Below are 14,416 nucleotides of genomic sequence, written 5' to 3' on the forward strand. Positions count from 1 at the left end.
CCTCTTCAGTACAGCTTTAAGTCTGTTTTTAAAAAATGTCTTTGTAATTTGAAATAATTGTTTACTTTCATTCCTGACTTTGGCCACAATTAACCTGCTTTGTCCCTTGATGTCCTGTGTTGAGAATGAGATCTATTTTAGCAAAAGAAGAGACCGGGTGCATAGTCAGAATACACGAGTATACAAAATCCAGTCTCTTTTTCCAATGGGCCAGGTTGGCAGCTTCAAAGATGACAGCCTAATAAAAAGAATACAAACAATTTAGGTTGATATTTAAAAAAAAAATCTTTAAAAATCTTTTTATGTATTTTTGTTGGCCATTCCACTATAGGTACAAACTGCATTAATATATGATCTAATTGGTCATGAATCACACACCAAAATACTTTGGGACTTACCATTTAGAGCAAAATAGGTTAAAATATGAAGGTTGCTTCCCTTTTTAAAGTTTCTGCAACAGCTTCAGATTCTTCCTCTTGAGAGTTTTAAGGTTGTCTGTTTTCATTGCCAAGGATTTAATTTTACTTTTAAAATGAAATCTTCCCTGTTGTACTACTGAATGTTCTTTTTAATGAGATTTGGCACATAAATGGCATTTTGCAGGCAAGACCTGGCTAACAACAGTATATATAGTACATTATGATCTCAATGGAGTACAAAGGATGATAAAATGGATATCCAAAGTTTACAGTTTTTAAGTGTAAGAAACTTGGATCAAATCTCACTCTTAGACCAACAAGGATTATCGAAGTTATCAGAATTATTTTTAAAACATTTTTTGTGAAACTGCCTAGCATTCTTTACTCTGATTTACTAGTTATTGTCAGCTCTTGTGACAGCTACATTACCAGATTTCTTCAGATTGACATAATAACTAGGCTGTTACCTTTGTGTTTAATTGATGTCCCAAGCGCTCTCGTGATGTCTCACAGGACGTGGTATAATAGTGACAATGATAAGTATGATAGGACTTCAGAAATGGACTTAACCAGAAATGTAAGTATAATGGGCAAAGAACATAGGGAATACACATGGCCTTCACATTCCTGGTTACACAACATGATCATGATGGGGTGGTAGCAGAGTCTCCTCTGTCCAAGTTGCTGAAAGTGGACATCCTAAAGAAATACAACAGTGGTTTAAAAATAGAGCAATACATGCTCACCCTTCAACAAATTCGCCCAAAAGTGATTTTAGTAAAATGAAAGTTAAAGCATATTTAGACAAATGCAGTTGTTGGCAGCAGCTCATTTTATCATTCTGTAATTAATTTTGGAATCATTCCCTTTCCCTGTGAACATACTAAAATCTTACTGAAGCTAGGAAAATAGCATTTGCACATACCTGCTGCATAGAAGAAAGATGGAAGTTGACTGGTTCCTTTTTTAAGTGGCTACTACATCCTTAATATGTGCCTGTTTAATACCTTAATGATTCAATCTCTCTGCTCTTGTTCAATTTTGGGACACTTAAGGAAGAATTCATGGAAGATTGGGATGAATGAAATGGTTGATTATGGTCAGGCTGAAATATTCAGTCTCCACAGAAATTCTGCATGTACCTTGCATCAGCCTGATTTGCTGAGAAATTGTTGGAAGACTGAGATTCAACTCTGACAGGATGCAGTTGGATATGGGAAGCTGCTCTAATAATGCATTAAGAGGCTTCTATCAATGATTGCTGTCCAACATGTGCAGCCTTGTCCCCAAAGTGCTGTTTTAAATCAGCTCTGCAGTTTCTTCTTTATTAATTAACCTTTAATTTAAAGGAAAGGAAAAAAGAACATGTTTTTTAAGGTCTAAATTAAAACCAAGTATTTAAATTAATCATGTATGTAGCAGTTACATAATTCTTGTTACAAATAATAATATGTCTTGGTTTTCTTTCTTTTTCTTTACAGTTTGTAGCCCATCCAAACTGCCAGCAACAGCTACTGACTATCTGGTATGAAAATCTCTCAGGATTGCGGGAGCAGACCATAGCTATCAAGTGTCTGGTTGTGCTGGTTGTGGCGTTGGGCCTTCCATTTCTAGCTATTGGTTATTGGATTGCACCGTGTAGCAGGGTACTGAATTTTATAAATTACATCTCTTGTACAATTCTGGAAGCTGGTCTTCAATTTCTGGCACTCAAAATGCAATATTGTACCTCCAATTCTGCTGCTTACGAATTTTAACTAATTAAAGGTATTTTTAGTAACCTTTAGTCTTGAGTCAAAAAATGCTATTTGTTTTATTTGCACCATAAAGAGGGGACCGTGGTGATGAAGCATGAAAATACGTTGTCATTAAGTTTAAATGAAATCATGCTTACTTCACAATCTCTACTATGTATTTGTATTAGTAACATATTTTTTTTTTGAAACTCATCACTCAGATTCTGTATTAGGTCTCCTCTGATGGCATCTTAAGATCTGATGCTGTTCCAGTATAAACCATTACCAGAGCATCTGTTGGATTTGTGGATGCAGAACTGAATCTTAAGTAAAATATTTGTTATTCCTGCCGTAGATCTGTTTACCAGGTGAACCATAGAGCAGAAATGAAATTAAACCCAGTATTCGGACCATGTGGTAGGGTGTATTCTTAAAAGAGCATAACTGTAAACTGTTGCCCCATTATGGAAATAGGTGGGTGCTTCCAGCTTCCCTGGTGATCTCACAATGAAAATAACAGCAGTTTCTTTGAAATACTTGTAGACTGTAGCATGTGAATTGTCTGCAAATGAAGCACATTGATAGATACTTGGTAAATCAGAAGGAGGACAATTTCTCTGTTACATTACCTTTTTTCAAAATTTTAAGTAAATTTGCTTTGTGCTGAATGTGGTATTTAAATTTTATTTCCTTAATGAGTTAAATGTGAGTTTTGCTCATTTGTATTTTGCTCTTATAATTCACCTCAAAAGGATAAGATTTTGCTGATTGCCTGCATGTTTCACGGGAACCTGTCATTTTCTGTAGGTTGAATATTTATTTACTTTAAAGATAAGCATTAATGAAAACAGTATAATTGTTACTGTCATTATTATCTGAAATGTCACTATCTGTCAACATCTGTAGTAAAGATATTCCTCATTCACAGCTCCATATCACAGAAACATATTAATATATTTTTAGCTGGTGTTTAATATAGGAAAGTGACATTTGTCCTTGAGCTTTAATTCTCAGTACCAGAAACACCTGACATTTTTCCTACTGTTCATGTCAAATAAAAGTACTGTACATCCCTATCAGCAATTTGATACTGTCATTTCCAAATACTTTCTAAAGGTCAGGAGCAGGAAGGGAAGCTGAGATTGTTTGCACAGGTAGTAAGTGCTGTTTAGTGTGTGCTGCTCTGTGTAGTTCATAGTAGCTGACCCCAGTTTCAGGAAAACAATTCCTTGAAATGAGGAAGCCCCCCATCTCCTGAAATTGATTTTTCTTCTTATACAATACTGCTGATTGTATTTAGCAGCTCTTCATGGGAAATTTTGGAATGTTGCATAATATTGGCGATGTATGTGATAGTGTATCATATTATAACTGTACGTTAACATCAATAAAGGTTGGACATTATGTACAGAGCAGTATATCATTTGTTGTAGTGAAGGAGACAGGAGACCTGTGACCTTAAGAGGTGTGCAGCAGCTAAGATGAAGAAGTCTATCTAGTATCCACCTTGCCACAGCTTGTGCAGATAGGACAAGCATTGTCCTCCTCAGGCCACAGGAAGGAGGTGCATTCCAAAGGTACTGCTCCTCCCAACAGGAAGTAGGCTGGGAAGGACAAGTAAACCTACATGTGCATTCCCTGAAGATGCCTCCAAAGAGGGTAGTTAGGTAATCTCAGTTCCACTTCTGTGCTTTAGCTAGTGCACAAATGGCTGTCTGTGGTGCAGCCTCACCAATACCTGCGGTTTTTTTGAGTATGTGGTGGGGAGTTGCAGCAGTGCAGGCCATATGAGACCTTTACTGCCTAAATACAGCTTACTGGCAGTATTGGCCCCAGAAAAGTGGGTTTATAACATGGCACTTTTAATGCTGGCTTGCAGGCTAGTACTGATGGGATCATAGACTTTTTCATACAGTGAGTAACTGTGACAGGCCTATTGCTCTTTCCTGTCTGGTCTTCTGGAGGCAGATGGTCCTCTCTTCTGAGGCAGATGGACTGCCTCTGCTGTTGCTGTTTTGTACTTCTGCCAGGTACAGATATGAATGAAATCAGCTGATTTTATGTGAAAATAGTAGGATTTTTGATCTTACTCTTCTTAGTCCATTCTGAGGGAACAGTCATTATTTTTAGTAGACAAGAGTTATTTATTTGGCACTTAGCTCTCTGAACATATAGTCTCCTAAAGAGACAATGTACTCCATGAGGTTGCCTTTGGGAGACTTTTGTCTGAAATGGTAAAGCATCACAATTCAGTATCCTTTAAAAATACGGTTTCAGACTGTCCTGAGCTTTGAGTGCCCATTTACACTTCTGGAATGTCTGATGAAAGAGTTTGCTCCTTTGAGAAAACTTTCATTCTGCCTTTGCAGCTTGGAAGAATTCTTCGAAGCCCATTTATGAAATTTGTGGCACATGCAGCATCCTTCATTATTTTCCTGGGCCTACTGGTGTTCAATGCTTCTGACAGATTTGAAGGTATAACAACGCTACCGAATGTCACTGTTACTGATTACCCTAAGCAGATCTTTAGGGTGAAGACTACCCAATTCACCTGGACAGAAATGCTGATCATGGTGTGGGTACTTGGTAGGTATATAGCCCCTTCTTTTTATGTCAGCTGTTCTCCTGCAGATATAAATTGTAAAATAAAAAAGTCCACTCCCAGACCTTCGCTCCTGCTGTTGCATGGTTAGAATAAACCCTTAAGACAGATAACAGTACATTAGAACTGGTGAAAGCATCAGATCATCTCTTTGCTGCCCCCTCTTGCAGCATGGGGTAAATTTTTTTTTTCTGATTTGCCGCACTGTGTGGTAATTCTGGCATTTGTAACGGGACAGCAGGTTTGCAGAAAACATGCTTTATTGAGGTGGCTTTCTTAAATAATAACAGCGTGTGCCAGAAAGCACATCAGTGCTTAAGTGACATTGGTGCTGACATAGTATGTGGGGAAATCGCAGTATCTACCAGCGTCAAGTGGCTGGAGTCAGTTATCACTACTCTGTTGTTGTTATAGATTTGAGAGGGTGTTTGTTTGGTTGGTTTTTTTTTTGGGGGGGGGAAAGGGGGGATTGGAATCTGTGTGGTTGCTTTGTGTTGTTTTGGTTGGTTGGTTTTGGTTTTCCTTCTTTTCTTCACAAAACTGTTAGCCTGTTTGAAACTCCGTATAGCAGAAAATGCAGTCTTGTAGCATTTCATCCAGGTCAAGTGCTTTACATGGCAAAATGTCAGTTAGCTGCATGATAATGTAGCATTCTTGGCTTCTACAGGCTGTGGGAGAGAAAAGAGGTAGGTGTAGCAGGTGGCTGCTACATGACAGTGCCTCACACTGCCTTTTGAATCACCTATATGCCTGGTTTAAGTCCTGCTTTGTCTTAAATTATGTTAGAGTAGGGAGATGCATATCTGTGTGCTGCCTTCTGGTAGTCCCAACATACATTCCTGGGGAGCAGCCTCGTTATTTGACAAGAGGCAAGGACAGAGATTTTAGTGGTCTTTAGGACTTGGGCACTGTGAGAAATTTCTTGGGCGCTCAGGGACAACCAGCCTTAAGCCAATTCAGTGCATGGCTGCTGTGCATATATTTGGAATGGCAGCAGTACCCCCTCTGAATTGCTGAGCCAAAACTGAACTACACATAACCAAGTTCCACTTGCTAGGCTGAAAGGCAATCTTCTTCTGCCAAGTGGAGAACCAGTAGTTCAATTGTGCCCTTTGTATTTGGTCATCTGTGTAGCTGGATAGTTGAGATCCTCTGTAAATGTGAACCCTTCTGATTCAGAAGTGGTTTATGAACATAAATGGTAAGGAAGTGAGAAGAGTTCTTTTTCCATATTTAACATTCTTCCTTTAGAAGTACAGCATTCTGTTTTTTATTTAGGCCATAATGCTTTCACTGCAAAGTCATGGCTCTATGCTATCCTATGTGGAGATGTTTGAGCTTTATCGCCACGTATCAATTCATAAATTGCTATTTGATCAACCCTGTTGAAACCAAAAGGGCCTTACTCAAGGTGTGTGATGATGCTGTGACACTGCAAATAAGTGAATTTTTGCTCCACTGGTACCACCTGGATTTCTGAATTGGAATGCAGAGAATGTAAGTGAAAAGATTTTGGCCAACATTGCAATGTGGTTTGTCACCTTTTGTTGCAGGTATGATGTGGTCAGAATGCAAAGAGCTGTGGCTGGAAGGACCCAGGGAATATATTTTGCAGTTATGGAATGTTTTGGATTTTGGGATGCTGTCCATTTTCATTGCTGCTTTCACAGCAAGGCTTCTGGCATTCCTGCAGGCCACAAAAGCACAACAATATGTGGACAACTACATTGAGGAGAATGACCTCTCTGAGGTTACGCTTCCTCCAGAAATAGAATATTTTACTTACGGTGAGTTTAACTTTTCTTCAACACAGATCTGAACATAGAAAAACTGGTAGGATGCACTATAAAGCATTTTGAAGCTTTAAGATGAATGCTTGCATGTGTTTGTGGTGATCCTACTTCCATTGAGGTAAATGGCATAAATCTTCATGATTTCAAAGGGAATTAGGTTATATCCTGAACTTGTACCAGTGGGAAAAGCTGGTGTGATTAATAAATTAAATTGTTCATTATCCAACACTGTTACCTTCCCATCAGTAACAAAAAATACAAATAAATTTCTGTCTTTAGCATAGTGCTTATTCAGATAAAACAGTTGTGTTTCAGAGAAGCAGTAAGGAATTATGTATTGTTACATATGTCAGGTTAAAATGCAAACTGCAGAAGAGAACATCATGTTCTTTCAAGTACTAGTAGAAGGTGATGTAACTTAGATTTATTCCTTGTGACTAAGGGAACTGCTAGACTCTTTGAATATTTGTCTCAACTAAATTCAGACTTGCTCATGGAAAAATCATATCAAGACTTGATTTTCAGCATTGTGATAAATGAGTAACTCTACCCCTATATTTTGTATCTTCCAGCTAGAGATAAATGGCTCCCATCTGATCCTCAGATAATATCCGAAGGCCTTTATGCAATTGCTGTTGTTCTTAGCTTTTCTCGTATCGCATATATCCTGCCTGCAAATGAGAGTTTTGGGCCTTTGCAGATTTCACTTGGAAGGACTGTTAAAGACATCTTCAAGTTTATGGTCCTTTTTATTATGGTATTTCTTGCATTTATGATTGGAATGTTCATACTGTATTCCTACTACCTTGGAGCTAAACTAAACCCAGCCTTTACAACGTAAGTATGAAGTTTTGTTTAAGTAAAAAGCTAATATAAAACTTTCAGGTTTTTCACTAAGGTAACAAAGACTGTGAGATACCGTATGCTCTTTCCTAGCATTAAAATAAAACTGAAGAAAAAAACAGTTGAAGTCAGTGGGAAATCAGGTATCTCATCAGAACACAAAATTCTGTCCTGCTTGCGTAATGGAAGATTTTGTTGCAGTTTGAAATAATTTTACCTTGTGTTAATCACACAGATTTGTGGGAAACCAGTTGGTGGAGCATAGTGGAGAAACTGAATGTACCATGAACTTTTTTTTCCTTGTTTGTTGTTTTGATCAGTGCTCTACAAACCTGATTCACAGACAAACTGCTTGAGATTGTTTATCACTTACTGTAAGCACAACTCATATATTTATTTGTGTAGATAGTTAATAGCATCTTCCTCTTTTTTTTTTTTCCCTTCAGAGTGGAAGAAAGTTTCAAGACCTTATTTTGGTCAATATTTGGCCTGTCTGAAGTAACCTCTGTTGTCCTCAAATATGATCATAAATTCATAGAGAACATTGGTTATGTTCTTTATGGCATATACAATGTGACGATGGTGGTAGTTCTGCTCAACATGCTGATTGCTATGATCAACAGTTCATACCAAGAAATTGAGGTGGGCTCTGTTCTCAAGTTGTTTTATGTTGAGAAAAGGCAGAATTACTAAGAATTATTTCAGTGAGCGCATCTGGATTATACAGGAGTAGTATAGTTATCTCCTTTACTGAGGTAATCTCAAAAAAAAATACCATGTTCCTAGGACTGACTTTATCTAACAACCCAGCCAAGCTGCATAATCATACAGAATCTGAATAAGTAGTTCATCTTGGGCCATGTGTACGCATATAAAGAGATGTCATCCATTCAGAAATTTTAAAATCTAAAGTAATACTAAAACAAAGACTGCTGTGAAGTAGAAAAGAAGGTTACTGGGCATAACATTTTAGACATGGGTTATTGTTCCCAGTTTCCTTAGGATGTTTATTTCATGATTCTTTAATGTAGTACACTTCTATCTCTGACAAGTCATTAGAATACAGATGCTGTTTTGATGTGGGCTTTAATGGAGATCTGATTTTTAGTTCCAGTCATCATACTTTTTAACAAAATAGGCAGGAGTTAGACACTTGTGTACAGCAGTGATTCTTGAATATACTTGATTATATTTATATGCCTCTGTAGGTGAAATATGGTACAGGTACCATCTTTAAGATTGTTGTGACTGAGTCACACTTTGCAATGCTTATATGCTTTGTTTGTAATATGTGCTTTTTTCCACTTTAGGTCCGATATCAAAACTTGGTTCTATGTTTACTGAGCTTTGCCATATGTCCTGAAAACACAGTGGTAGTATTGCTCCAAATCTGCCAAAAGGCTCAGTTGAATGAACACTCTGATTTCACACAAATTATTAGCTGCATTGCTTACTAAATGACATATAGTTTATTTGAATTTCATTATGATAACAAAGTATCTCCACTTTAAGAGACAACTAATTATAATATTTAGCATCCAACTCCAATAAGAAATTCAGAAAATTTTAAAGTACAGAAGATACTTTGGTTTTAAAAGTTAAGTTACTGAAATTAAAGTATATTTATATTGCCAGATTTTCAGACCATGAGTTCTGATATTATTAGAATACTGCATTCTCACAGATGCAGGTGCACACCCATACTAGCAGGATAAAAAAGATTGTTTAAGACAGAGTATAAAAATAGATAAGTAATTTCCAGTATTTTCAATGATTCTAGGGTAATAACAGAGAATTCTGCAGGAGAAAAATAGTTACAATAAATCAACTTTTCACCTTTGGAATAAACCAAATCTAGCCTTTGAGTACTTCAGTAAGAATGTGTTAGGACAAAATCAGTTTGTCATTTTTAACACAATTTCTGTATGGCAACAAAGTTTGTGTTTTCTATATTCCATTATAAATTGGATTCACTTTTTATGTAATAAGCTAATGAGTACTACCATTTTTAACCATCTGCCTTGAGGCTAGTACTTCATCACTTATGCAAGTACCAAATTCATGTGACCAGTTTAAGGAGAAAAATGAGACTTTAAAAACCCCCAAAAGTTCCACTTTAAATTGCAAGGAATTTATATGTTGGCTTTCACTCAATGCAGAAATAACACTTATTTAAATGGTTCATATGCTTCAACTAAGCATTGTCAATGAGGTGTTGCCATAAAGAGACAACTGAAATTTAGTTAAAATGGACTTAATAAAGTGGTTGCCTTTTTGCAAATCTACTGGGAGTTTTATTAGCAAGCAACATTTTTTATGTAAAACAGAAAGGGTCAATATTTAACAGAAGTGTCATGTGGAAAAAGTTTTGTATTTCCTAAAAATAAAGCACGTACCTGTTTTTATATTTTTACACAGGATGACAGTGATGTAGAGTGGAAATTTGCTCGTTCTAAACTGTGGTTATCATATTTTGATGATGGAAAAACATTACCTCCACCATTCAGTCTTGTACCAAGCCCCAAATCTTTTTTCTATTTCATCATGAGGATCATTAACTTTTCTAAGTGCAGAAGGAGACGACTACAGAAGGATATTGAAATGGGAATGGGCAATTCCAAATCTAGGGTAGGTACTGAAATCTTTTCATTGCAATGAAGATCTGTAAAAAGCATTTTGCTTTTCTTTATGTTCTAGGATATAATCTGTGCTTCCAGTGATGGTATGGTAATTAGTCAAGCATTTGTCTTCATAGATCTACATTGCAGACTGCCTAAATATACTCTATCAAACAATAAAATAGCTTTAAATTTTCTTAGGATAACAAGGTCCAATGACTGGAAAAACACAATAAAAATAAAAAATAACTGAGTACTTAAAGGTGCAAATAATTCACACAAGGAATAACCTGAATATTGAATAGGGATGTTTTCAGCCTCTCTTACAAAGATTTTTAGTTCAGGGTAAAAAGAAAAACAAAACCAAAACCCAAAACCAGAAAACAAAAAAAAACCCAAAACACCCAAACCTGGAGGGAATAAGGGGAAATAACTTTTCCTTTCACTAGGACAGGAGACAAATGAAGTGTGGTCAGTATAATACTCACTTCCCACTGTCAAAAGCTGTGTTCTCAACAGAAGACAACAGGAAAGAGGAAGGGATCAATAGTAGTAATCTTCAGTGCATTAATGGCATTCTAAATTTGAGTATCTAAATATTCTTTACAAATATAAATGGAATGCAGTGTCACTAAAAATTAATGACAGATGCAGGTTAGGGGGTTTAATTTTACCTGTGGATACACATTTTTTACGTAATCCTTATTAGTGTATCTGAAAGGAGAGTCTGGTATTTGATTTGGTAGTAACAAACCTTCTGCATTTGTCACAAAGCTCTCTCATGAAAGATGGCTTTTTTTTTTCCTTCTATTTCTAACCCGCTGTTACAAAAATCTTGTATTGTTTGGGATCTAATGGCTTTGTGATCACTGAATGGTCGAGCAATCACCTTTTTTAAAAAAATGCAATACTATTCCTGAAAAGAGCGCTTTGGAAAAACACTTGAAGCTAAGCAGAAATAGTTTTGAGCATGTATTTGTAGTTAAAAGCAGGATTATGACTGCAGATCCATAACAGATCTTTGTTAAAGCCAGTTCAAAGAGTCTCTCCTTACTCTGGCCACTCATCGCTGCCTCCAAGTCATAATTCATTATTTCCTCAGCTGTGCAAGCACATTTGCTTTGGAGCTGTGCTGTGAACAGGATAGCTTTAAAAAAAAAAAACAAACACGAATCCAGCAAATAAGGCTATCTTGTTGGGTTTGGTTTTTTTAAAAAATAATATTCTGATATAGTGACAGACCAGACATGTCTCCAAGAAAAAAAAAAAGAAAAGGAGCTGAATGCTTACTGTGAATTCCATAACAGGTTTTAATTTTCTCTTATTTCTCCCTAGTTAAACCTTTTTCAGTCAAACTCCAGAGTTTTTGAATCACACAGCTTCAACAGCATTCTCAATCAGCCGACACGCTATCAGGTAAACACATGCAGTGATCACTGTTCTGAGTAATAGAACTGTGTGAAAGTACTAGCAGAATTTTGTGTTTCAAGTACATTTTGTCTTCACTAGATAAAGAAAACCTCCTGTAGAAATCAAACTCTGGAGTGCTACTCTAAAATAGAGTTTAAAAACTAGCCCATGCAAGACTTAGATTTTCCTTTGATGGCCTGGGTTGGAAAGTGTGAGAAGCAAGTATCTGAAACTGATTTCTGAGGAAGCAATGTGAAGGCATTGAGCTGAGTAGATTAGCACTACTTTCCCTTTCTTTCTTCACATCTGAAGTGTGACATTCAGCATCACTGCAGATAGGAACGCTCCTTTCTGGTAAGAGGCTTCTGACAGATACTCCCTTCCTGACATCTTTCCAACTCAGAAATAAAAGAGTAGATAGGAGCCCTTGTGAAAATGTTGACAGTATGTAATCTACCTGTGCAACCCCTGTTAGACGACCTACATTAGATTGGAAAGTGTAACACACTTCAACAATATTATTACATACAAGGAACACTGGCAGTTACAGTATAAAAATACAGATGCCATCTTAATGAATCCTTCACAGCTGACATTGCATTGTCATAGTGTAAAATCTTAATTTTTATTTTTAAAAGATAAATATTTATATTTTACACATCCTTTCATATGTGAACTGAGTTCAACAGAGTTGAACTACAGCCTAAATTATGTGTGTTTAAACATATTTTTCTGTTGTCCTGTTCCCTACAAAAAGTTGTGTTGCTCTGTAAATAGGAGGATAACAAAGGTGTTTCATTGTAATGATGAATCTCAGCATGCCGCCAAAAAACCCATATGAGGCACCTGCTTTATCTGAGGCTGTTCATTTATTCACTTACACAGATATGAGGGAGATAGGTGGGAAAGAAAAGTGAATACTGTTTAATTGTATATGCTCATCTGATTATTTAACTGTTGCAATTTGGCAGCAAATAATGAAAAGACTGATAAAACGTTACGTTCTGAAAGCACAAGTGGACAAAGAAAATGATGAAGTAAATGAAGGTAAGAAAGAGACTGCAGTTGCAACAGTCAGAGACAATTTTTGTCACGTTGTAGTAAGAATTGGCATTACAGTGGTGTGTGGAAGTTTCAGGTAAAGAGTGTTATTTTCACTTCTAATGCACAGAACTCAGACAGTAGTGTAAGTATACCTGTGACAACAAAAATGGACAAGTAGGATCACAGAAGTAGAGCTGAGAAATATTATGGGACCCATTTTACAGGTGGAAAACGAGAGCACAGAAGTAACAGTTACAGTAGAAATTTGTGAGGAAGCCATTAACTGTATGCATACTTCCAGAGTCCTAGTCAGAGCTGTAAGAATTCACATACCTCACTCTTTGAAAAGTTTAAGAAGCTTCTGCTGTTGAGCTGAATATTCTATGATGGAAAGTATCCTGTTGCTTGTTATAAGCCTGGCCTTGACAATTGTTTTCATTTAAGTGCGGTTTTGTGTTCATGTCAAATCGTAACACCATTTTAAATTGGTTGACTTTTTCTAATTCAAAGGATATTGGTAAGGAAGAGGAGAGAGACTCAGAAGCTGTGAGTTTTACTGCCAGCTCTGCCACACTTTTCCTGTGTGATCTTGCACATCACATCAGAAAAAAAATCTCTGCCTTTTCTCTCTAAAAGGGGATACTAATATTTACCAGCTGCTCAGCAGTGTTGTGTGATTAATTCATTAACCTGTGTAAAACCTGTGCTTTTTGATGTCCTGTCTACGTCTGGAGCACAACATTAGGGTACAGTGGGCTATTAAAATACTCTTGGTACTATATAGGGGTGGAGACACACTTGCATTCCCTTGGGAATGAGAAGAGGTAAAGCCTTTCCTGTATCTGCTCTCATGAACATTTTGAGATGATCACCTGAAATACACACTGATGTGATTTAACAGTATTTGAAGGAGTATTAAACTTTGCTAACAAGTATTTCTTTCAATGATTAATACAGGTGAATTAAAGGAAATCAAACAGGATATCTCCAGTCTTCGCTACGAACTTTTGGAGGATAAGTCCCAAGCAACAGAAGAATTAGCAATTTTAATACATAAACTCAGCGAGAAACTAAATCCTAATATGTTGACATGTGAATGATTCAACAAAGGAACTATGGTTTTGACGACAGCACAACTACTTATTGGCAATAATATTTCAGTATCTTATACTTGAAAAATGTATTGTAGATTTTTAGCACTAAATAACTTCATGTACAGCTTCTCTGGAATTTATCTTAGGAAATTTTATTAACTCACCATGCAAAGATTGCTCTCTTCATTTTACTTGTCTAAAGGCAAAGAACTATTTTTTTCTTTTTTTGTTCATGCATTAAAAGGTATAATGGTATCAATTGCTGATCTTTTAACAGGTTTATGAATACATGTTGAGAATTCTTTCCACTAAATTTGCAAGAAAAGAAAAAAAAAAAAGTAAAATAACAAATACAGCATAGTACTGTGTTCCTTGCACCCATGGGGTCCAAATAGGATTTTTCTTAGTACAACAAATCAACTCTAGATCTGTGCGGGATTACTTGAAATCTTTGTTCTTTATTAATGATGTGTTTAAGCTAAGGCCTTATGGTATGATTTCAAAGAAATAAGGAACATCGGCCAAGTGTGAATGTAATTGTAGCAGCAGCATTTAACATGGATGTATATACATGTACCCACGCATACCATTTATTAATCTAGCATCTTTCCTTTCACGAGTGAGGACTGGACATCTTATTTTGTAAAACCCACCATCGGCAGGACACCGACCTCAGTCCGCAGCTACTCTTTATGCGGTAGAAAAGATTTTTTTAACGTTCTTACTTGCCGCAGGGCTGGTATTTTGTTACACTGTTTCAATGCTGCCGCCGTGCTTGGTTGTTCAATAAAACATTCCTACTTTACTGACGCTCCCTGCGGGCCCACTCCTTCCGCAGCGCCGCGCCGCGACCCGAC

The 14,416-nt window shown here is 36.7% G+C and overlaps 1 protein-coding gene across 3 annotated transcripts in view; it reads left to right on the forward strand.

Annotated features, from left to right (window-relative positions):
• The window catches only part of TRPC3 (transient receptor potential cation channel subfamily C member 3), a 43,542-nt gene extending 29,178 nt beyond the window's left edge, over positions 1–14,364 (forward strand). The window contains exons 4-13 of one of the 3 annotated variants that reach the window (XM_062627602.1): positions 1,901–2,065; positions 4,525–4,741; positions 6,311–6,544; positions 7,123–7,387; positions 7,840–8,035; positions 9,812–10,021; positions 11,347–11,427; positions 12,393–12,468; positions 12,976–13,011; positions 13,423–13,562. In XM_062627602.1, the coding sequence (XP_062483586.1) occupies positions 1,901–2,065; positions 4,525–4,741; positions 6,311–6,544; positions 7,123–7,387; positions 7,840–8,035; positions 9,812–10,021; positions 11,347–11,427; positions 12,393–12,468; positions 12,976–12,986 (1,455 nt within the window). In that variant the 3' untranslated portion in view covers positions 12,987–13,011; positions 13,423–13,562. Of the gene's footprint in view, positions 1–1,900; positions 2,066–4,524; positions 4,742–6,310; positions 6,545–7,122; positions 7,388–7,839; positions 8,036–9,811; positions 10,022–11,346; positions 11,428–12,392; positions 12,469–12,975; positions 13,012–13,422 lie in introns of all 3 variants that reach the window. The other 2 variants (XM_062627600.1, XM_062627601.1) reach the window with 2 other exon arrangements.
• Positions 14,365–14,416: the final 52 nt, after the last annotated feature.

This window comes from Pezoporus occidentalis, unplaced genomic scaffold (assembly GCF_034315485.1).
Source record: "Pezoporus occidentalis ecotype Australia unplaced genomic scaffold, CSIRO_AGI_Poc_V1 ctg303, whole genome shotgun sequence".
Classification (NCBI taxonomy): domain Eukaryota; kingdom Metazoa; phylum Chordata; class Aves; order Psittaciformes; family Psittacidae; genus Pezoporus; species Pezoporus occidentalis.